The sequence below is a fragment of the Mustela nivalis genome (genome assembly GCF_964662115.1).
Source record: "Mustela nivalis genome assembly, chromosome: 13".
NCBI classification, from domain to species: domain Eukaryota; kingdom Metazoa; phylum Chordata; class Mammalia; order Carnivora; family Mustelidae; genus Mustela; species Mustela nivalis.
This window is the reverse complement of record NC_139032.1, coordinates 20,555,144-20,580,292: the sequence shown is the minus strand read 5'-3', so window position 1 is coordinate 20,580,292 and position 25,149 is coordinate 20,555,144. Positions and strand designations below refer to the sequence as shown.

Genomic DNA, 25,149 nt, shown 5'->3' with positions numbered 1-25,149 from the left:
TTATAATTTAATTATAATTAAAACCCAAGAAAGATGTAATGCTATCATGGAAATTAACATGAACTGTAAGAATTCACAGTCTTTAAGTGAATCCACTACCCAACGTATAAACTCTACTTCATATCTGACTATACTGTATACTCTGAGAGTATATTATTACTGTTAGTGAACAGAACTATTTTATTTTTGGTTTGAATAATGGCTTTCATTCTCCAAAACAAAACTAAACTCCCTTGATTCACCTCCAAAGCTTTCACACTGGTCTAATTTTGAAGCCCTCTCAGTCACTTTTTTGCTGCAAATTTCTCTCTCTGGGAATGACAATCACTTGGCATCTTTGCTTCTGAAACACATTCCAAATTCAGGGTCACAGAGATGTCATTTTTAACAACACGCTCTACCTCAGATGGAAATTCTGAATGTCTATTGGGTTAATTGCTTTCAAAAGAAAGACAGACAAATGAGATGTTCCAATAATATTGAATGATTGCATATTGCTTTTTTTGTGGAGTTTTTTCAGCTTCTCCTTTTGGGGTTGCTTTTCTCAGAGAACAAGAAATGCATTCCCTGTTTGAGACCAAAGGAATGCCCGAGGGCCCAGAGGCCAAATGCACAGACTAGAATCCCACTGACCTACAAACTCCTCCTTCCTCCTGTCCCAGGAGACATCATGCTAACCATTAGCACTGTGGCTTTCTTTTCCCCTTTTGTATGCCTGGGATCTGCCTGCAAGGAAGTCTTGAGTACTCCAGATCTTCGGTATTCTTGGATGGCTTGGTGAGCAATTGGAAAGTGTGGTCTTCCAGCCAACAGGTTTCTTTTTCTGAGATTGTTCTTCACTCTGAATTGAGAGCTAGAGTATACAGAGGTGTTCAAGAAAAATTATATTAAAAATTCCAGAAAGCTATTCATGCTGCCTCCTTCAAAAAGCAGAAATTCAAAAATTTCAATGAAAATCATAAATTAAATGGGGGCCTTAAGTCAAACCATTATGTAGCAGCCAACAACTAAAGTTCTCATTTTTAAGCTTTACTCGGTACAAAAAATTCTCCCAAGAAAGAAATCATTTACAGTGCATTAACTTTTGGAGAAATGGCATCTGTTAAGGATTACAGTTTGGTGTTCTTTCTCAGTTTTTAATGATAAGATAGAATAGGGTTTTATTCACCTTATATATAAGTTTTTGCCTTCCACATGTGGGGTGTACACACATATACACACATTTGCACATGCATTGGGGTACAATTTCTATCCTAAGTTTGTATGCAAGCATGTCACCTAGATATAGTCATCCAACAACAGCGGAAGCAGAGGAAATATAATTCAATAAGGTCCACTCCCCACCCCCCTTTTTTTGGCTGGAAATGATTTGGTTTCCACTTTAGTGGGCTGAAAAGAAACTGTGATGGGCAAAAGGAATGGTGCCAGTCCCTATGTCCATCCAGTCCAGGGGATTCCTTTCTGCATCCGAGAGAGAGAGCTTTGTTTTCATCTGAGGCACAAGGACCAAGCTACATTGCTTTGTACTCAAAAGATAATGTGAGACACACAGGATTAGAAAGAGGATGTCACTGCTCTTCAGCATGGTCAGAGGGCAATGCGGCTCTGTTGCTGCTCTGCTCTGAGGATGACCCTGCAGCCCAACTCAAATGTCTTCTGTTGACATGGATGGATCCCTGCAGAAGATGCAAATGGTTTCCTGCATCTTCCTCCTAGAGGTCTTTGTCCTGCAGCATGTTTCCTTGCCCTCAGCTGGCTAACTCTGAGGTACATTTCACCCAGTTCCAGAGGGTCCTCAAGGCAAGTGCACCCCTGTTGCCCAGTCACCACAGTGTAACTATAATATATACTCATGCACATTCATTATATCATACAGCAGCCCTTCAGGGGACCTGTTAGTGACTTGCCTCCCTTGCCTGTTTTACTTCAGCGCTTTCTTTATCATGCTTTCTGAGATCAGCTCTCAAATAAACTCCCTGTATCCATATTCTTGTCTTAGATCTTTTGGTGGAATACAAAATAAAATTTATCTCAAAGTTCTGCTCTTTGAAAGTATCAGAAGGCAATCCTGACACAGATATTCTTTCTTGTAGACAGGGCATGGGGGCAGGGACAATGGTGGGCAGCAGGCATCAGTGGGAACTATGCAAGAGGGAAATAAAAATGAAGGAACAATTCATATATATATGTACATATATACATACATATATATATGTACTGTATTTAGTTAGTTCCAAGAATATCAGAGAGGGAAACTAGAGGAAGGAAGACCTACCTCTGTCATGAAGTTACAGCATCTCTTAGTAAAAGTGACTTCTTATTACCAGAATAAAAGGACCATGAGAGCTGGGGTTGTTGTTTAGTGCTATGGAGTCCAGGACCTAAAACAGTGTCTCAAACACAAAAACCTTCCAAAAAATATATATTGAATTAGTGAGTAAACCTGACCACCTTAAAAGCTGAAGGTAGATGAGAGTGATTGAAATATCATACACAAGTATGTGTACACATATATACAAACTCTGCACATTATCTGCAAATAAATGCACAAATAAACACATGGACGTTATAGCCTACTATAACAACTCAACTTTCATTTTTAAGTGGTATTTAAATGTAATGGATTCTATGCCTGTGGCCTCTTCACTTTTCAGGATGATTGAATCTAGACTCTAGACCTGTTTATCTACTATAACAGAGTTCCTAATAGATGTCAGGCACATTATGTGCATTTCTCTTATTTAATTGGCAATTCTTTCCTTACAGGTTTTTAGATTTTATGTATTATGTAATGTCATAAAGGCCTATCCTTACAAGTCTCTTAATAGTCTCCCACATTTTTTTCTAGTATATTCTGCTTTTAGCTTTTACCTTTGCATTTTCTACCTAGCTGGAAAGTTTCATGTTGCAAAGAGTGAGGCATTGATCTACCTTTCCATTCTTCTGAGGAGTCTCGGTCCAGTTCCAACAATGATTTATGAAGAATTCATTTTTTTACTACTGATTTCAAGGATCACCCTTTTCCTGACTTTAATAGACCCCATTTGTATTTGAGTCTATTTCTGGGCTCTCTAACCTGGTGAGTTTTACAATTAGCTTTAAAATAATTTATATCGCTTTTTTAGATTCTATAACTTAGGAAAGTGTTACTGCCTTGGTTCAGTTTTTCCAGGTTAACTCTCAAGGTCGAAGGCTAAAGACAAAATGTTCTTGACTATAGTTGGCTGGGACAGAAAACAGAGAAACGGTTTTTGGCAAGTCTGAGTATAAGAGCAAGTTCACAAATTTTACTGACACTTCTCTCCTAGGAAATAATGTCACCCAACCTGAGACATTTTGGTCCCTGAAAACTTTGCCTCATCACCAAACCATCTGCAGTCATGATGGCATTTTCAGCCTCTGCCTATACAATCTTCATTGTGGATTAGCTATGAAGTTTGAAATCAGTCATTTATTTTTTCAGGACATCAACTAGGTCTTTTTATTTCTGGTAAATTTCTAAAATAAAACAAACATACAAAAATTGTATTTCCACACTTTTATGAGTAAATTCACAATAGTTTGTTTAAAGTAATCATTTTGAGGGGCGCCTGGGCGCCTGGGTGGCTCAGTGGGTTAAAGCCTCTGCTTTCGGCTCAGGCCATGATCCCCGGGTCCTGGGATCAAGCCCCAAGTCGGGCTCTCTGCTCAGCGGGGAGCCTGCTTCCCCCTCCCTCCCTGCCTGCCTTTCTGCCTACTTGTGATCTCTGTCTGCCAAATAAATAAATAAATAAAACATTTAAAAAATAATAAAATAAAATAATCATTTTGATAATTGCATTTATATAATTGTGTTGCAAATTGTATACATGAGCATTTCTGTATTCAAATATGTTTGTTTAAATGTATATGAACTCTGATGTTTGGTGATACTTAACTTATCAATGAAAAATGTCACATTTAATGTTAATATAAATGTGCACACAATGTAATTCAATTTATCTTTTTCTCCATGTCTTCTTATTGAGCAAGAATTGCAGCCTTAAAAAACTTTAAAACCTATCTCTGTTGGCATCAGGCTTCCAAAATTTGCTACCAAATTTCTTCTTGGCTACTTTCCCCCCCACCCCATCTTCCTCTCCTTGACCCTCCTTATGCAAGGTTCTCCATTCAACATCCCAGTTTGGAGGAAAATGTGAATCATTCTGTATGTTTGAAAATTTTACAGCATAAAAATCTAAAGAAGTAAACGAGACTGCAGATGTTTCTGAGATTGAACATTTCTAATGAATTATCATGGAGTTCAGGCATCTTTTCTCTTTGCTCAGTGTACATTTAGCAGCTGCCTACTGTTATGCAGAGTGAAGAGAGGAATCTAATTCCAGCTGCTCCTGACAGCTGCTTTGTGTACCACTGGGTCAAAGGCATACAGATGAACAAACAAAGAAATATATAACTCTGTCTTATCATGAGAAACCCCGATCACAAAAATAACCCATGGCTTCAATTTAGAAAATCATGGGAGCATTAGGACCTGCAGACCTTATAACCTCTACTATTCTTACTGCCATCAGTTACGTTTTGTTAGTCAGACGCTATCTTCCAAAGAGAGTCATATTTCCTCTCAGTGAGAAAGATCATTTCATTGTCACGCTTGTTCAGTCCTCCCTGGAGCAGGAAGTGGTATAATATGTGTGCCCAAGCTTTAATATAATATTTTTTTCTTTTTTATGATTTCAACCTTGACCTCTGACTTGAGAGTCTGCTGTTTTAAACCATTAGTGTTTCTCTAGATCTTAAAGCAAAAGCTACATGTCCAATACTTACGTAAAATGACCTCGGTAAAATATATACGCCACCATATTAGCAATTATTTTTATTTGACATGGTGTAACCACAACTGGCATCAAGTAAGAACCCATAAGCCAATAAATTGCTTTGTTACTTGGCTATTAGTGTCTCTAGCAAAACCAACCCGAAGCTGAAGTTGCATTTAAAGTGAGTTCTTTCAATGAGGCAAAAGAATGAAAGCGAGAAAAAAAAAAAAAAAAAAAAAAAACAGATATATTAATGCCCTTCTTGGAAGATGAGTTCATCCTATCTAATATGCATTAGAAATAATCTACTCATTTGATGAAAGGTTTGCGAGGCATGAATAAAGGGCCAGGCTGCTTGTCTACAGCAGCAATTAACGGAATCACACAAAGCCCATTTCAGTGGCCTATTTTCTCAGGCCAGCCATCAGTGTAATTATCCACATTAGAGGAATTTCCTGAGCTCAAAGAGAGGTTCACAAGTCAAAGGGAGCTGAAGTTCACTCTAGGGAATTTAACTAACTGTTTGGTTTTAATAATTCCTCATCAAATAATCTCTAAGGTATCAAAAGAAATCATTCCCTCTGGTCTCTATAAGGAATCTACATCTCTTTGCTGCACTGGCCCCAGCACCAACCAAGTCCTAACGTGAAGTCACTTCTGCACTCTGAGGAGCCTCTCAGAGGGGAATATGCAAATGATATTCTTGATAAAGAAGGAATAATTCTAGGGGCACCTGGGTGGCTCAGTCCTTAAGCATCCGTCTTGGGCTTGGGTCATGATCCCGGGGTCCTGGGATCAAGCCCCATATTGGCCTCCCTGCTCAACAGGGAGCCTGCTTCTCCCTCTTCCATTCCTTCTGCTTGTGTTCCCTTTCTCGCTGTGCCTCTGTCAAATAAATAACTAAAAGCCCCCCCCCCAAAAAGGAATAATTTTGTTCAACTTATCAACATGGACATGTGACAAAGGTGAACTCTTTGCCCACATTTTCATAAAGAAGATATATACTGAAAAAATAAACACACCAATACATAGGTTTGCAAATGTTACAAAAGCAACTCTCTTTCTCTCAGCTTTTTATGGTCATTCCCATCACTGTGAAACTCACTGGCATAGTCGAGGGTGGGAAAGTGGCTCTTTCTTTCACAAAAGTAATGAATTAGTGACTACACATACATACACACAAGCAAACACACCATATGTGTATCATTGACATGTGGTATTGATATGAAGACATAGCAGCCATGACAGAGATATATATTTCTATTTATCCATCTGATTTCATAGAGGGGTCCTTTAAAAAGAGACGGGGAATATCATAAGATAGGAGCTAGGATTTATACACATTCATATATGTGTGTGTGCAAGTGTATGTATATGCGCCATTTTCCTGTTGATATCACATCCCTCCTTTAACATCATTATAGTGGCTCAGCATCAGTGAACACCGAAACTGCCCTTATTAAACTAGTAAAAGAGACCAATCTTTTCTTAGATTAGATGGTTAGATTTAGATAGGCTTTTTCCCAGGTATTTTAGATCAGCAATAGAAAAGCCTAAGAGGGAGAAAGATTTTTCATTGTTCCTATTATACGTATAATGGAATGAAATATACTTGTGGCCAATTTCAACAAAGCTCAATTGGTATTTATGTAGGAGACATTGGCATGAAACTCGTCTGCTAACAATGCACAAAGTGAGGTCTCAGCCCAACAGTTTAAAGTCCTTCAAGTCCTGTGAAAATCTGATTCCCAGAGTAACCACACTTACGTTTATTATTAAGAAAGGACACCCCTGTTCTCCACCACACCTCCACCCCAGCTATATTTCAAGCATCACTGAGTTCTCACAGTGTGAGAATTAATCAGAAGATTGAGAATGAGTTGCTCAAATCTTTCTTTCCCCTCTGCATATTAGCCCAAAGGTGCCCTTTTTAGGTGAAATGGAGGATGAATTAGTGGTGATGAGGTAAAGGAAGATAATAATGGATATCCACATGTCACCTAAATTACTCTGGTTAATATATCTAAGAGATACGGACCATAATGTAAGCTTCTATAGATAGTGAGTTGTTTCTTTGAGATGCAAACTGATCTCTTCTTTGATTACCAGTGGTAATTTATGGTGAAAGATACTAAAATTCAGTCACAGACAAGGGAGTAGCCATTGTGTAGGTTGAGTTGACGCTTTTTCAAAATGCCACTCCTAACACTGTTGTGTGCATCCAACAATAAACCAATCCCACTGCCACATTTATGGGGAAAAAAAAAATTCATGGAGAAACACAAGACTCACTTCTATATGCCAACTGAATGAGCACAACTAATTTTGTTACTGTTCCTACATCAGATTTACCTAATGGCATATGAAACAATGCAATCTCTTTTTTTTGCCAACATTCTCTGCCTAGACGGCCACTAACATCTCTCCAATATATTCTCACCTACACTGTACCCGCACACCCAAAAATAACTGGTATGCAGTTTGATCAGTTCAGCTCTCCATGCCAAGGGTACAACAGGACTGGTTCAATCATGAATATCAGTATGGACAAGAGAGGTGCAATAAACACATTACCTTGCTGGAGTCCAACCAACCACCACAGTATCAATGAGCATGTTTCGGTCTTACAATGTTTCTCAGGCCTGTCAGAAAAAGGTTGTTTGGGAAAAATATACTATTAACAATCATGTATTGTGAAAAGTCGTGACCATTTTTCTTCAGTATATTTAAGAGAGAATTTGAGCAGAGCTGTGTGATTTAGGAAAATTAAAAAAAAAAAAATCAACCAATAGTTATCTATGGTTTACTTGCCTTATGTGAGGCCTTGGAGAGGTACATCATATATATCTAAAGGAGCCATTTCTATGGTGAAATAGACTAACAGAGAATGATCAGTGCAAAGAGTAATACAAGTAGAAAAGCAATATAAAGTAGTTGGATAAACCTTTCATTTCACAATATGGAAAGAGAGGGGCCAACAGCAATTTCAGGCATGTATAATTGGTATACAACATGAAATATTGTTGGGAAATATTATTTATAACTGCAGTCATGTTAGGATGCTAAGTTTGAGTATACTAGCATAGGAACTAACACTTAGGTGCCTTGAAAGTCAGAATAAAAACAATAGAAGCAATGAATTGCAATCTGAGTCAGTGTGCAAGTATTGGTCAACAATGCTCTCATTAAGAAAGGTTAATTGTCACTTTCTACAGATTCATTTGCCACTGTCTGCTTGGAAATCATGGAAAGCAGGTGCTGGCAACCAGGAGCATGAACATGGGAAAAACAGAAATCCCTTCAGAGGAAAAGAGAAGCTACTGAAAATGGCTGTGCTTATAGGTGATGGCTGAGAGAACACTACTATGAGCTTTCAAGTTCAACTGTTAGCCATGCTCAGTTTATCAAGGAAGCTTCCTCTAGGGAAGCCAGAGGAGCCTTGTAGTAGATAGAGACTTAAGACCCAGACTTTGTTTCTGAGTCTCTACCCTGTTACTGACATCTGAGCAATGGAAACACCAGAATATTTGCAAAAATGAATCACAATGGGGGCTCCTGGGTGGCTCATTCATTAAACGTCTGCCCTCTGCTCCTGTCATGATCCCAGGGTCCTGGGATCAAGCCCCGCATTGGGCTCCCTGCTCAACAGGAAGCCTGCTTCTCCCTCTCCTACCCCCCCCCCCGCTTGTGTTCCCTCTCTCACTCTCTCTGTCAAATAAATAAATAAATTCTTTTTTAAAAAAATGAATCACAATGAAGAGTAATGCCCCCAAATTCCTATCTCATCATATTTAACTATCTTCATATAAAAATGTCACAGCCAGGGACGCCTAGGTGGCTCAGTCAGTTAACTGTCAGACTATTGGTTTTGGCTCAGGTCATGATCTCAGGTTCTTGAGATCGAGTTCGATGCTGGGCTCTGCACCAGGTGTGGGGACTGCTTGAGGTTCTCTCTCTCCCTCTCCCCATCCCCACCTTCTCCCTCTCCAAAAAAAAAAAAAAAAAAAAAAAAAAAAGTCATACCCAAAGGGGATGGATGCATTAATCTTTACTACAAAACTTAATATGGAAAAATTATTCTTATAATTTTGCAACCAGTAGTGTTCTTAAAATGAAGGTGTAGCTTTGATCACCTGAGTGATCTGAATAATCATTTATAAAATAAAACTTAGTGTTCACCAGCATTGACAGATCTAGTGTTCAACAGTAAAAGTGTTTAGACAAACATTACATTTCTCACCAGGATTATTACTACTTTCATATGCTGCCATCCCTGACCAATGCCTAAGATACTTTTAGTTGGACACAGAAATCTGAATAATACATTTGCTAATTATTTCCCTTTTATGTCTAAAAACTATTTGGTCTATATCCAAAATAATAGCATATAAAACTTCTGACTTTACCTAGAATTCAGCCAAATCTTTTTTTTTTAAATAATAATCTGAATTCCTAGACATCTTTCATTATAAAAATGAAGCAAATAAAAATGTTTGACTTTTAGCCATTACAAGTCTTGAATTATACACCACACTGTGAAAAGTAGATAGCTGCATTGTAGAAAGGCAATTACCTTCCCTTACTTACACTACTTACATGTGCTTTTTTTTAAAAAGCACTAATAAAAAAAATAAGGACTACATATTTGTGTGATAAGGGAGGGGGAAGGAAATGTAAATTATCTCACTGATTTTAAAATAAATAATTGAACATGTCTTAGAGTCTATAACAACACATTTATAGCAAAATTTTTAAGTATATACTTATCTAAATAACTTTTAGGAAATCAAAAATACCAGGCATGGCCAAATCAATCCCCAACAAATCTGAGAAACCCATGAATATATTAAAAAGGAAAAACAAAGATCATTCATCTCAAAGGACTTAAATAAAAGGATGGCAAATCTTGGCATTTGCATGTTGATTCTTATCTCTCCTGCCCAAAGAAGACACTTCCCAAAGAGCCTCAGAATTCCCCTAAACACAGATCTTTAGGCATCATTAGCAATTATTAGGAGTTTTTGTGTGAAATAAAAGATATTTGCAACCCTTGATTTAAAACACTTTACTGTGCCACAGGGAATAACTACATGAAAATAGTAACTTTTCAATATACTGTTTTGAAAACCAGAGTCAAAATATTCCCCCGTGTCTGGCAAGTTACCACTAACCTGAGCAAACTATGAGGTCCCTTTCCATTTAAAATCTGTTATTTATACATTGTTTGCTTGCTTTAAATATCCAGGAACTTGTGGGAATAATAGCAAGGACTATCACACCTGAATTACCTGCTGGAATGGTTTTTTACACTCTGAATACTTACGCAGTTTGTTTTACTACATAGAACTATCGTATCATTATCTTTAAAAAATTGAATCAGTAAATTGTACAAAGTTACTGGAAACCAAGCTGATAGTATGTATCATGAGCTGCAACATATTCATATTCTTTGATTAAACAGGCCTACTTTTAGGATTTTTTATAAAGATTTCTTTAGAAAGACACAGAAAAAGTGTGTGTGTGTGTGTGTGTGTGTGTGTGTGTGTGCATGTGTGTGTGAGCACACGCTTGCACAGGCACTAGCCTGGGGAGGGGCAGAGGGAGAAGGTGAGAATCCTAAGCAGACTCCCTGCTAATCAGTACAGCTCAGTCTCACGGCCCTGAGATCATGACCTGAGCTGAAATCAAGAGTCAGTTGCTTAACTGACTGAGCCACCCACACACCCCTAGGATTTTTTATTCATGTACCCCAAATATCTTAACAACCATTGTAGGCACCATGTTGGTTTTAGCTACATGAAGGAAACATATTAGATAGAACTCTGTCCACATATAGTTTGTTTTGAAGTAGATACAGTCACTCTAATAAATGCAATAACTACAACTATGATAAACCTTATGAGATATACTGCTTCTATGAAATAATAAATTAGGGATTTGGCTTAAAGAAGCCTAAAGAAGTGATATTTGAATTATCGTCTGAAGGACAAAATGGTCACAAACTAGATGAAATACCTGGTGAAAGCAGCACCAAGTTCAAGTTCACAGTCCTGGAAGTAGGGAGTACAAGACCCTGGTCCAGGGTGACTAGATCAGAGAGATTGACGGAAATGTAGTATAAGACAAGACAAGAAAAACAGCATTATCAAGAATACTATGTAGACATTATTTAAAAGCTTCAATTTAATCCTAAAAGAAATGGGAAGTCATTGAAGATTTCTAAGCAAGTTGGTATCATGATCATACTTGTGTTTCTTACATATAACTTTTGAGTGTAGAATGGGGGACAAATTGGAAAAATTTGATCATGAATGTATAATACAGATGTGATGTCAGAGGAATTCATATTGTAAGGACCTATTTGGCCAGAGGCTTCCATCCAGGTTAAACAATAACCTTGTTGTTTAACCCTTAAACTGTCCCTGCCCCCTTCCCCCAAGGGACTTACTCAAAAACAAATCTCAGAAACCAGCCCCAGGTAACAAAGCCCCAAAACAAGGGTGGGTCAGGCCAGGTGGAGACATCCGATCAGTGGGGGATGCATACTGTCTCCCTCCTTACCAAGGAGTATGGGCCCTGCCTTTGGGCACCTTTTGGGCACCAATTCTGACCAAGGTGATAGGCTGGTTCCAAGGTGATAGGCTGGTTCAAATATCTACTAGGGTAAATTATAATTCAATAGGTCACTTAGCGTGACTGTGCAGCTTTCTCTGTGTGTTACAGTTTCATTGGCCACCTGTGCATGGCCAGGCCCAACCGCATGGCCTTTGCCCTTAAAAGCTAGCCTGTGAAACAGAGAGAAGTCACCCTCTCTTGCAAGAAGTACGGCCCCGAACGTTCAGTCTGATTCTTGATGCTTGGCATGGAATAAAGCTTTGCTTGACCTTTGCTTTGTATCAGTCTCGCTCCTTTAATCATGGACCCATTATTGGGGGACCTAACAATATCAAGATGTAAGACATAGAAGACAAATCTGAGAGATATTTAGAATATAGTAGCAGTAAAAGAGGCTCTAAATGAATGGCGAAAAACGAGACAGGATTCTAAATTTCTGGACATTCTAAATGGTGCATGATGGTGTCATTCACTGAGATGCAAAATGGTTATGAAGGTCTAGGTATGTGTGTATGGAGGGGGCACTAATCTGTTCATTTCATACTGGTTAAAAGCGATTTTCCTTTAAGTCTTTGAAAAGTTGATGTCAAATAGATAGGTATTCAGAAAAGAACTCTGGCCCAAGGAGAGAAATGTGAGTCATCTGCATATATATAGGTAGTAACTGAAGATGTCGGTCTGAGTGAGATTGGGAAAAGACCATTAAATTAGAGGAGGAGAGCCTAGGACCTAGCCCTCAGGAATTTCAACATTTAATGCCAGTTAGAAGAATATAGTTTGCATGTGGAACATGCAAACTATATTCTTATATAGTTAGAGGGGTTGGAGAAAAACCATACATACATTTTCTGGGTGACAAGGGAAGAAAGGGGCCCAACAGAAAGAAACACTACTATCAAATAAAATGAAGGTAAATAAAACTAGACAGTGGTTTTACCAAAATACAGCTTTTTCAGTGGAATTCAGAAGAGAGAATCAGCTAGTCTGGAGAGTTGGGCTCATGACTGATGTGAGAATTTCTAGTTTTTGCTTTGCATTTAATTTTGGAGGAATGACTTAAGCACGTCTCAGAAACTACAGGGAAGGGCATATTTGGGAGAGAAAGGCTGACAGTTCAAAAGAGAAAAGCAACTAAAAAAGAAAAGTTAGGAGGTGGGAGAGGACAGCACCTATGGGGAAGAATGTAGTGGAGATCTTCCACAGGTAAAGTGGCAGGTCCTCTGCTAAACAGAATGGTCTGTTAGTCATTGTTCTCCAGAAAAAAAAAAAAAAAACAAAAAAACAAAAAACAGAACAGGGACGCCTGGGTGGCTCAGTTGGTTAAGCAGCTGCCTTCAGCTCATGTCATGATCCCAGCAGCCTAGGATTGAGTCCCACATCAGGCTCCTTGCTCGGCAGGGAGCCTGCTTCTCCCACTGCCTCTGCCTGCCATTCTGTCTGCCTGTGCTCACTCTCTCTCCCTTTCCCTCTCTGATGAATAAATAAAATCTTAAAAAAAAAAAAAACCAACAGAACAATAGGGAATATAGAGATAAGTAAGTGGAGATTTATCGGAATTGGTTCATGTGGTTATGGAGGCTAAGTACGCAACAATATACCCTTTATAACCTGGAGAAGCAGGAAAGTAGGTGGCGTAATTCAGTCTTCAGTCTGAAGGTCCAAGAGCCTGGAGTTCCAATGTCTGAACACAGAAGAAAATGGACATCCCAGCTCAAGAAGAGAGAGAATTTATCCTCCCTCTGACTCCTTGTTCTGTTAGGGCCCTCAGATAGGCTGATACCCATTCACATTGACAATGGCACTCAGTTTCCTGATTCAAATGCTAATCTCTTCCTGAAAACATCCTCACAAACACACATAGAAATAATGTCTTACCAGCTAGCTGTCTGGGTATCCTTTAATGGAGCCAGACTGACACATATAGCTAATGATCACAGATACTAAAATGGGTGAAAGTTAACATGTTTGACATTGGCAAATGCAGGAGTTGCTGTCTTTTGGCATCTACTTAAAAATATATGTGAATCTATAGGGACAAATAAAAGGATGTCTGATGCAGTATTAGTTATAAAAAGTGGAAATCTTGAAATTACATAATAATCATAAAATGGTTAAACAAAATATGGCTCAACTATGTTGAAAAGCTATACAGCTTTCATTAGACATTTTTCAAAGATATTAATGTCACTAAAGATTACTGTCACTAAAATATTAATGTCACTAATATTCACTGAAATAAGCAAGATACAGCATTATAAAGACTATGATGTTTAACACCAAATAATACCCATTGTCTAATGAAGGTAGGGATTGGGTACTTTTATTTTTTTTCCTTACATTTTTCTTAATTCTTAACTGCTTATTTCTTAAGCAATTAACAGATTCTTCTTTAGAGTCAAGAACACGTATGTTTTCAAAAGTAAAATCAGTATCTGAAACTCAAAAACCCCAAATAACCTAGTCTCATTTAAGTTTAGATGAATGTGAAAAAAAAGGCAAATTAAAAGTTAGAAGGGACTCAACAAATAGAACTAATTTTTCCCAAGTAATTGTCCAGTTGATTTTCAATGTTCTTTTGAATGAAAGAAAAACCTCTCTAAAGGCCTAATATACAAAAAGAAGCCATTTTTTATATCCTTCTAAGGCAGCATTGTTATGCCCAAGTTTTCACGTCCAAGAAACCATCAAGGAGCCAACACCGATGCAGTCACATGAGGGCTTATTCGACAAGCTTAAGCTTGGGCCCAAGTATACCTGACACAGCGGAGTAGGGACTTGGACCCCAAACCAGACGACAGTCAGAGTTTTTAAAGGCAGAGTAGGGGTGGACTTGGCAGTAGGTGAGGACAAAGGGGATTAAGGATGATGTAAGTCTCTAAAGAATTTTGGAAGCAAGGTCTCCAGGACCTTGAGGGGCTAGCTATTGTTGGGAGAAAGGTTATTTATTACCAGTAATAAAAATCTTCTTGTGAGACCCTTTAGATGTATATCAGTGGTTCATATGCTTGGGAATGATTGCTGACACAATCCTGGAGATTTAGAGATAAAGTTTCCTAAAGGAATTATTAAAGTAGACTTACAGGATCCTGGTTGGACCTGTTGGAGGAGGGGGTCGGTCAGGCTAGGATTGTCCTTAGCAAAAACCTCAAGGTGAGGGCAGTTGAGTCCCCAGGGGAGAGCCACTCTGTCTGTTTCAAGGGCTTGTTAGTAGGTAATGAATTTCAATATTCTTCTGCCTCTGTTTCCCACATCATACAACATTATTATTTTCCAATGTGTCTCTCTATGCATGTGGGTGTTATAAAGACTATGGTGTTTAACATAAATAAGATCCATTGTCTAACAAAGGTAGGGATTGGGTACTTTTATTTTTTTCCTTATATTTTTCAATTCTTAAGCAATTAAAAGATTCTTCTTTAGAGATAAGAACATGTATGTTTTCCCAAAAGTAAAATCAGTATCTGAAACTCAAAAACCAACCAAATCTAGTCTCATTTAAGTTTAGATGAATGTGAAAAGAGGCAAATTAAAAGTTAGAAGGGACTCAACAAATAGAACTTATTTTTTTTTTCCCAAGGAATTGTCCAGTTGATTTTTAATGTTCTTTTGGATGAGAGAAAAACCTCTCTAAAGGCCTAATAAACAAAAAGAAGACATTTTTTATTTCTTTCTAAGGCAGTATGACTGTACAGAAACTTTGTTCAAAGCAAAAGCCTGACTTACAGCCTGTCATGCATGTATTGTACATCTGCTTTGCGAATGAGTAGCCTAAAGGAAACCCATCTTGTCCTTGAGATATTGATCAATGCACCTACTCTCTGCATTCCTTCATGGTAAAACTTGTGATTCTTGCCTACCTGCTAATCTATAATCTTTTGAGCTTTTACAAGATGTAAAAAAGTATATAACCCTGTAAAAACTGTTCATTCTCCAGAGCACTTTCTTCCCTGTGGAGAGTATGTTTCCCAGGCAGCTGTCCTAACTCGAGCTTGAATAAAACTCTTCCTTAGTTTTAAAGGTTTGTTCACTTTGTGTCAACATTCCTAGCTCATCCCTGGCACGGTTCAGAGGCAGCTGTTGCTAAATGCAAATTAATGCACACTTTCATTTAAAATGATCATTTCAGATTTCATTTCTACCTATCTGTGGTAGGACAGCTTCCTGACTTGGCTCACATCATTCCCCTGGGCAAACAAGACTACTGTCTTGGTTGTACTGACCTTAGGACAAACTCTCCCAAACGACATCTTTTTGTGAAATCATTCTGCTTGAAAATATAATAATATAATGAATATCTTTCTATTTAGTTTCTTAGTTCCAGAATATATTTTTGGTTTGAGCTTTGAGCTTCTTTAATGCTCTGCATTTTATTTCTGCTTACCCTCTCTGAGAAAAACTAGGTTCACAGATCAAGAGTATTTGGGGGGGGGGGTGGTCAGAAGAGGAATGATTACTAACGATACAAGAAGTCCTACATAAAGTTAATGACACACATCTTGTGGTTTTCTCAGAAGCTAAACGCATTTTATTATCTAATTAAGGCATCATCTGGGTAACAGAATAAGAGCAATGCCCCCATTCTACACCACCGGATTGAATTTATAGCAATATAAATATTACAATGAGAATCTAGAGAAAATTTATATAATCCAAGAAAAATATTTCTAAAACTGAGATACATAAATTCTAAATTCAGAAATTCCTGATTCTGAAAATAATTAACAATGTTGATAATAGGCACTTAGCATGTGGAGACCCTTCTTCCATCCTAAGTAAAATAGAAACAATAGAAGAGTGTAAACCTGGCCATTCACAGATCTGTATCCCTGGGGATAAAAATATATGTTTATAAAAAAATTTTTTTAAATTAAAAAAAAAATAGAAACAAAAATCTTTTCTTCACTTATTTTGCATTGCATCCCAGAACTATTGTGAAGCTAAGACAGCAAGTGTGCAAACATAAAGAATTATTAAGCGAATATACTATATACTCTGGGAATCACACACGCAATCACAATCACAATATTTCCAATGAACGATAGCATTTCAATACCAACTCATTATTTTTATAGTTTTTATTTACTAACTTTTCTATATCAGAGTTTCTAAAACTGTTCTACATGCCCTGCAAGATATTTCATGAAAAAGAAAACTGCTCTTATCTCTAAGTTCATGAAACAGCAGTACCACCTATTCCTCTCTTACAGATTTATAAAGCACACTAGCATATTACAGTTATGACAAGTCCTATAGTTTAAAAGAAAAGAGAGGGGATTTAATTTCAAATATTCTGGAGTTTCCAGGTTTCTTTGATTTTGCAAGAATATATATTTTTTAAACTATCCAATAACACTTGACATAAATTATCAAGGTCCCATAAAACAGCTAAGGAAATACATGTCTACATTATTTCTGTCATCCAAAATTATTATTCTCTCTGTGTGTGTATGCATGTGATATGACAAAAGCATACTTGTATGATTCTATGCATATAAAGTTTGTTATTTTTCTTGTCGAACCACACTGTACTATACAGCAGCCAGGAGTCCCTGGAAATATGGCAATTCTTTTTTTTTTTTTTTAAAGATTTTATTTATTTATTTGACAGAGAGAGATCACAGTAGACAGAGAGGCAGGCAGAGAGAGAGAAAGGGAAGCAGGCTCCCCGCTGAGCAGAGAGCCCGATGCGGGACTCGATCCCAGGACCCTGAGATCATGACCTGAGCCGAAGGCAGCGGCTTAACCCACTGAGCCACCCAGGCGCCCGAAATATGGCAATTCTGAATGAAAGGTGCTGTAAATGTAAAATACACACCAGATTTTGAAGACTTAATTAAAGAAAATGGAAAATATTCAATAATTTTCTGTAGATTACATACTAAAATGACAATTTTTGATTTATTAAGTTATATAAATTATACTATTTAAATTAACTTACCTGTTTCTCTTTTTAGAAAACTTAAAACAATATATATGGTTCGTGTATTTCTATTTCTATTGGATATCACTGCTATAAAATTGTTAGAAATTTGAAAATCCCAACAAAATACAAAGAAAATTGTCACTCATAATTTTTTTTTTTTTAAGATTGTATCTATTTGACAGAGAAGGAACACAAGCAGGGGGAGTAGCAGAGGGAGAAGCGGGCTTCCCTTTGAGCAGGGAGCCTGATGCAGGGCTCGATCCCAGGACCCTGGGATCATGACCTGAGCTTAAGGCAGACACTTAAGGGCTAAGCCACCCAGGCACCCCATCACTTACAATTTCATGTACCCCCCCACCTTTTTTTTAAATAACGTCATCTCCTAAGAACACTTTCAATGCATTTTCTGATGACTGTTTGTCCATGCACATGTTATGAGATTTAGGATCATAATACACACAGATGATAGATAGGCAGATAGATAGAAATCCACCCAAATCATCCTTGATTTTGAGGGCTGTCCATGGTTGTTGGGCTATAAAATTTGACTTCTTTCCTCTTCTTTTTGGAGAGCCCTGAATAAAATGCAATGACTTTAAGACAAAATCACCTAGAAAATGCACATTGTGAAATGCGCATCAAGTCCAAGGGTTTCACCAGGATGTGTCTGAAGTTGAGTCTGGTTTCAGAGCCTTCTGGTGACCTTGGGAGACAGGCAGAGAGGAAAGCAATCTAGGCTTAAACATAAACAGGCCAGGCTGGGGAAGAATTCTTCATCGGATTTGCCTTTAGTCTAAAAAAAGAAACCGCATATAAACCAAACCCCAGCTTGCCGCTGCCATTTATTTAACGAAGTTTTAGAAAAGCAGAAACTTCACTAGAGTCAGTGATTTATTGCCCAGGGGAGTTCAAGGAAACTCCCTCTTGTGAGCTATTCATTTTCTTGTTCTGAACATCCCAAATCATCTCAGCAGGAGGGGATGTGTGTCCCTGACCTTGGCTGCTTTCTCTGGTTTGCGTTTTCATTTGCTAAATAGGTCACAGCACATTGTTTATTCTGGCCCACAGCTCCAGCAACGCTGTGGGATTCCCTTTCCTAGCCTTGCCCTCTGCTAGTCTCTCCTTCAAACCCCCACCCTCTGGGACTTGGATAAGCACTCAAGCAACTTAAATCGTGCTGGAATCCACATGAACAACCAGTTCAGCAGTTTCAACAGAATGAGATAGTCTATGATTCTATTCAGTCTACCAGGCAGGCAAATGAATGGAAAACAGTCATGTTTGAAGTTTGCCAGCGTAAAGAGGAAATAACTAGCTTGTGTGGATTTCCATTTCCTAACTACATGTGTTTTAAGTGGACATAGCTTTTTTCTCTTTAGCATTAATTTTATAGATTCTGCTTTCTTCTTCCAATTTTCTTTCTTTTCTTTCTCTCCTTTTAATTTTTTGGTGTCTGTTACACACTCCCCACTCCCCAGCCAGAAACCACATCAAAATAATGCTAATTTATTTTCATAAGATTTCTGATCAAAAGATCACAAATTATTTTGTGGATGATTGAGTCTTATACTCCATCTCCTGAGGCAAGAACAAAAGGGTAATATATCACATAATCTGAAAGACTCTTAAAAGAAAATATAAAAAAGGAAATGAATTATTTTAACTCTGATTCTACCTCTTCTCTATTCAATCTGCTTTTGGTCTTAAAAATTTTCATTTCTCCAATCTCTTTTTGCACAATTGAATTTCCCTCTCTTTTTCTGCCTTTTCTGAGCACGTTTTATAATTCTATTTTATCTCCTCTCTTAGTGTATCAATTATACTTCTTAAATAAAATTCCTTAGTGGTTCCCTAGAATTTGCAAAATACATTTTTAAATAATCTAAGTCCATGTTCAAATAACACTATAATGCTTCAATTATAGTACAGGTGCTTTAAAAGAAAGTACCTTAATTCTTTTCATATCTGATACACTGTTATTACTTTGAACAGTTCTCTTTTAGATCAATTAAGGAAAAAAAAATTGTATTTTACCTTCATTTATGTCTTCTTCAATGCTCCTCTTGCTTTATGTAGATCTGAGTTTCTGATTTTTCTTCTCTCTGAAGAATGTCTTTGAACATTTCTCATAGAATAAGTTAGCTGATGAACTCCTCAAAATTTCTGTTGGGGAAAATCTATATTTCTCCTTTTTTTAAAAAAGATTTTATTTATTTATTTGACAGACAGAGATCACTAGTAGGCAGAGAGGCAGGCAGAGAGAGAGGAGGAAGCATGTTCTCCGCTGAGCAGAGAGCCTGATGCAGGGGCTTGGTCCCAGGACCCTGAGATCATGACCTGACCCGAAGGCAGAGACTTTAACCCACTGAGCCACCCAGGCGCCCCTCTCCTTTATTTTTGAAGGATAATTTCTCTGGATAAATAACTCAAAGTTGATCCTTTTTTTTTTTTTTTTTGGTTGCTGTTGTTTTTTGTTTTTTCTTTCAATACTCTAAATATGTGACTCCATTATTTTCTTACTTGCAAGGTTTGTGAGAAGTTCCCTGTAATTTTTCTCCTTTCTCCTCTCAAAGGGTAGCAGAATATGTTCCCCCAAAACATGACACTTCATCACAGGATTATTTGAAGTTGATGGTAATTGAGAAGAAACAGTTTAAGAGAAGCTCTCTGCCCTCCCCCATTTGCCTGAGAGCAGGATATAAATTTGTAAAAGTCTCCAATCCCCCCATCTACACCCTTTCTCCCCGCCCACCAGAAAAGACAGAAGGTTAATCATCAAAGACAACTATAGTCCCAGATATTTCACCAGAGTAATCTACATAACAAATCTTATTAACTAGTCTTTATCTATCATTAGATTCTCCATAAATTTACTTTCCCACAACATGCTATCCTAGAAACTCAGTCCTTTTCCTTTGTATTGTCACTTCTCTAAAACTTTGGGGATTTTGGTAAGATGCTATACAAACTCAAGTTCTAACCACCCCTTTGGCTTACTAATCACAGAATACTCCCATATGTTAAAAGCCATGCACATGCTAATACGCTTCTTCCTCTTTCTCTTGCTAATTTGTCTTTTGTCAGTCTTTTTTTTTTTTTTTTTTTTTTAAGGGGCACTTGGGTGACACAGTCAGTTAAGGTCTGGCTCTTTGTTTCAGCTCAGGTCATGATCTCAGGATCATGACGTGGAACCCCACGTCAAGCTCCACACTTAGCATGGAATCTGCTTGAGAGTCTCTCTCCCTCTCCCTCCTCTCCCCCCCTCCCATGGCTCATGCTATTTCTCTCTAAAATAAGTAAATAAAACTTTTTTTAAATTACTTTTAAGTAATCTCTACAACTCTCCATGTGGGGCTGGAACTCATAACCCTGAGTGAGATCAAGAGTCACATGTAGAGCAAGCCAGACACTTCTTGTCAGTCTGTTATACAGGGCCTCAGACAATGACCCCAAGATGGGGAGAATGAAAGCAGTTTTTCCTCTCCTGTGCTATATAAAGTGTTTTTTAACCCTTTGGCTTCTTTCAAGATTGTCTTTAATTTTTTTCAGTTTAAATGTGAGATGACAAGGTATGTAGGTTTTTGTTCATTTGTTTTTATAATCCTGCTTAGTGTTGTCTTAAGTTCCTTGTATCTATGTCTTTCATTAAATTTGGAAGTACTTCGGCCATTTTTACTTCAAATATTTCATCGGTTCCTCTCTCATCTCCTTCTGGTATTCCAATTATGAGTATATTACAGTTATGTTTCAGTTTGGGAAATTTCTATTGACAAAACTCCAAACTCACTGATTCCGTCCTTGGCTGTGTGAAGTCTCATGAAGATATCATCAGAGGCATTCTTCATTCCTGTAATTGCTATTTTCGTTTCTGGCATTTCTTTGGATCCCTTCTTAGAGTTTCCCTTTCTCTGCTTACATCACTCATCCCTTCTTGAATACTGTCTACTTTTCCCATTAGAACTCTTAGCACATTAATCATAGTTATTTTAAATTCCCATTTAAATTCCTATTTAAGTTCAAATATTGGTATCCTGTTTCTAATCCTTGCTTTGTCTCCTCTTATTGGTCTTTTCTTATCTTTTGGTATGTCTTATAATTATTTATTGAAACAGGACATGCTGTATTGAGTAACAGGAATTGAGGTAAACAGGCCTTTGGGGTGAGAATTTATGCTAATCTGACTAGAAGTTGGACTGGGTTTAACATTTGCTGTAGCTGTAGCTGTCAAAGGCTCTAAATTTAGCATCCTCAGTTTTCTCTCCCAGTTACAGACAGTGGGCTTCCCTGAGAACTCTCCCTCAGAGGCAGTATGCCTTGCAGTTCTTTCAGCTGTAATCCATTGTTATTACACTGGAGCCTGCTAGTGTGGTGTTAAGGTGTGAAGGTGAGGGGGTGTTCTATAGCCTTATGATTGAATCTCAATCTTTCATTAGTCCTGTGTCTCTGGGCTGTGACCTTCACAAGCATATATCCAGTGATATAAGCTTTTTGTTTTGTCTTAACCTCCACCCCTTATTCTCTTCTCTGGCTGCAGTGTTTCTATTTCCTTAAAACTCTGAGTCCTGTTGTCTGTGAGCCCCTTCTCCTTAAGCAAGAGAGAAGGCTACTGATGGAGGAAGGCCCTTCTCCCAACAGTGCTGAGGCTCTGACAAAGTATTTGTCTCAAAGAGTGGGACTTTGCTATGGAAAAATCTCCAGGTATATTTGATAATGGTTCATCTTCCCCTCTGCTACCAGAGCCATGAGAGCATTTTTCTCTGATCTTCATTCACTGGAAGAACATGGTGGAATTCCCAGAGGTAAAGAAGTAACAAGGGGGGACCTCCAAAGACTGCAGCCACCAGAGCTTCTCACTGTCATGCTGGTCCATACTCAGCCTCCAGCCATTTTTCAAAATTACTATTTTCATGCTATGGTTCTAGCCACTTCTGCTCTAGATAAGCAGATCTCAGCTGTGACTTTCTGGATTCATCTGTTTCTTCAGATTCTGGAGTGGAAATTTATCCTGCAAACTTAGTTCTCTGATGGGTCCAAGAAAAAACTCAGTTTGTCCAGCTTTATCTCACAAGGACAAAATGACAACTTTCAAGCTTTTGTATTCAGAGGTGGAACTGGAAGTATCCCTGTAACTGAATTTTCCCTTCTTTTTGTAGTAAGTTTATCTTTAGAAGGACACTTTATAGTGTTTGATCATAGATGAGCTGGGTCATTGCTATCACCAAGTAATGTTGGTCATCTGTCAAGTGTCTCTCCTGTACTACATCTTCATTTATTTATTTATTTATTTATCTATTTATTTATTTTTCTATTGAGCAAATACTCACCATGGGCCAGTGGGAATAGGATAACCCTGGTCCTCGTTCCTTTGTACATTCATAAAATCCTCTCAAAGTAAATTTCAAAGTTAGTCTATATAAGAGGAGCTACATTAAGTTTCATCATCAATATTTTTTCTAAGCAATGGTAAGGGTTTTTTTTTTTAAGATTTTATTTGACAGAGAGAGATCGGCAGGCAGAGAGAGAGAGAGAGAGAGAGAGAGAGAAGTAGGTTCCCTGCTGAGCAGAGAGCCCGATGCAGGACTCGATTCCAGCACCCTGAGATCATGACCCAAGCTGAAGGCAGAAGTTTAACCCACCGAGCCACCCAGGAGCCCAGTAAGACTCTGTCTTAACTCAATAGTTGTCCATTGATTAATAAATCAAAAAAGACACTAGAGAAACATAATATTTTAAATTTTGAATTGCCTTGTCACAGAACAGGTAATGGGCTATCAAGAAACTTTAGTGAGAAGCTTATTTTCAGATTTTGGAGTGGCAGAGGAAATCCTATTAAACCCCGAATCATCACTGGAAATGTGAATTCAGCTGAATAAGAACAGTATTTGGTTCTGCCTACTGATGTTATCAATTTCCACATTAACAAAAGTGAACATTTCTCCTTTAGAATAAAAGCAAGTAAAACTCCTCTGTCCAGGATACAATAACTGGATGCAAGAAAGAAGAGAAATGTTCTTTACATTAGAACAATGAATATTTATTCTGACATCAAATAAAATAAGTTATGGTTCTGCTATGACCTGATACTTTATTGTATTTAGACATCAAACCACTGTTTAGTCTTTTTAGGTAAAGGAAATGCAAAAGTTCCAGGACTGTGAATAGTATTATGGATATGTATTTTGTGTGTGTGTCCCATCTAGTTAAAAAAAAAAATAATGCTAAGCAATTGATAAAATGTTAGAGATTTAAAGATTCTAAATTTCATCATCTCTTACAGATAAACTGAGTTTACTCTTTGAAAAAAAGGATTACAGGAAAATAAAGTCTCTATGTACTTTTTACACACGACCATGGAAACCAAATCCTCAACTAGGAACTACTTGCATTTTGCTATAAAGGTTTATGCTTGTCTGGCCTTAGATTGGCAGGCCAGGAAATCAAGGTGGAATTTTTTTCCCCCTCTAACTTCATTGATGCCACCTGAAAAAATTTGGAGACAGTATTTCTGGAATCAGTTTTATCTCAGTAACTCTCAAATGTGCTTTAGGGTATGGTAGGTTGTATGGAGAATACAACTGTCAAATGTTCAAGCAACTCTTGTTGATTTAAGTGTAATTGATCAGGAGCACTATATGAAAGAACTTGGTACAAAAGACAAAAGGCCTGGGGCTATTTTATGTATTGTTTGTGGCTTATTGTATAAGGCAGGGAATGTCTCCTGTACTCACCAAGCCACAGACCCCCACTGTTTTCTCCTTTTAGTATAAATGAAAAATAGCTAATTTCTTGATAGGAACATTCTATCCTTAAGGGGGTATTGTAATGGCCTCTGGAGCAAGGAAGTATTCTGTGGCAGCTTTGACCTCTAATCATCAGGTTCTTTGTAATTTAGAAGAGTCTTTCATGGCCCAGGACTCTTAATAATTGTTTTAATTTATATTTAGTATCTCAAAATTCAATACTGCATGAGTAACAAAATAGTAAGTTATTTCATGCAGTATTTTAGTATGTATGAAATTAATACACTCTAAAAATGCAAAGTAAAGTTCTTTCTGGAGAATTCTATTTGGAAAATCATGTAAGCATGCACAGTGTGCATATGTGCTTTTTTCACTCATTCCCATGTATTTGTGTGTGTTTGTGCATGTTCTTCTGCTAAACATACAACATGATGTCAGGTTTATAAGATGAAGTAATAGTTTCTTCCAAGAATTGTGTGCTTGGAGGGTTAATTCAGGAAGGTTATTGCCCAACAACCACATAGCAGTCATATCTCATCACCTTCAGCAGGAATAATTTATAGTTTAATCTTACATGCAGGCATATTAAATTAGTATTACTCATCAGAACCCACTTATTAATAAAACAAGCTGAATTAGCCACTGGAGAATCATATTTGGAAATTCAATGACAATTTTACATTTTTAATAAAGGCTCAGAAATATTATTGCAGAGCAGGTGGTAGAGAGAACTGTGGTCAAATTTGACATTCATTAATAATTGAAGTGTGGAACGTGACAGAGGTGAAAATTGATATTGATTTCTTTCCTCTAATATTTGGAGGAGTTCTAAAAGGTAAATAAAATGAGATAACAAGACATATCAAGTCTCACTGATTTCTTTGATCACCTCCTCCCCACATGAGAACACATATCACTCCTTCGCCTACCATGTTTTGAATAATTCAGTGCCCATAGTCTTTCCAGTTCAATGCATTATAAAACACACTCAAGCTGAGTTTCAATCATATTAGACTGAAAGCTGAATTTTTTATGAAGGATTATTTAAAACAAAATGCGTCTTGAGCCCAACAGC

The 25,149-nt window shown here is 37.6% G+C and overlaps 1 protein-coding gene across 3 annotated transcripts in view; it reads right to left on the bottom strand.

Annotated features, from left to right (window-relative positions):
- Positions 1 to 414: 414 nt before the first annotated feature.
- LOC309845973 (uncharacterized protein) overlaps positions 415 to 25,149 on the bottom strand; it is a 231,324-nt gene continuing 206,589 nt past the window's right edge. The window contains exons 17-20 of one of the 3 annotated variants that reach the window (XR_014301638.1): positions 22,659 to 22,719; positions 19,369 to 19,497; positions 7,371 to 7,438; positions 463 to 853 (exon numbers count right to left, since the gene is read on the bottom strand). Coding sequence is in view for 1 of the 3 variants with exons in the window: in XM_082694503.1 (XP_082550629.1) it covers positions 837 to 853; positions 7,371 to 7,438; positions 22,659 to 22,719 (146 nt within the window). In the remaining 2 variants the exon portion in view is untranslated. Of the gene's footprint in view, positions 854 to 7,370; positions 7,439 to 17,871; positions 18,128 to 19,368; positions 19,498 to 22,658; positions 22,720 to 25,149 lie in introns of those variants that run through there. The other 2 variants (XM_082694503.1, XR_014301639.1) reach the window with 2 other exon arrangements.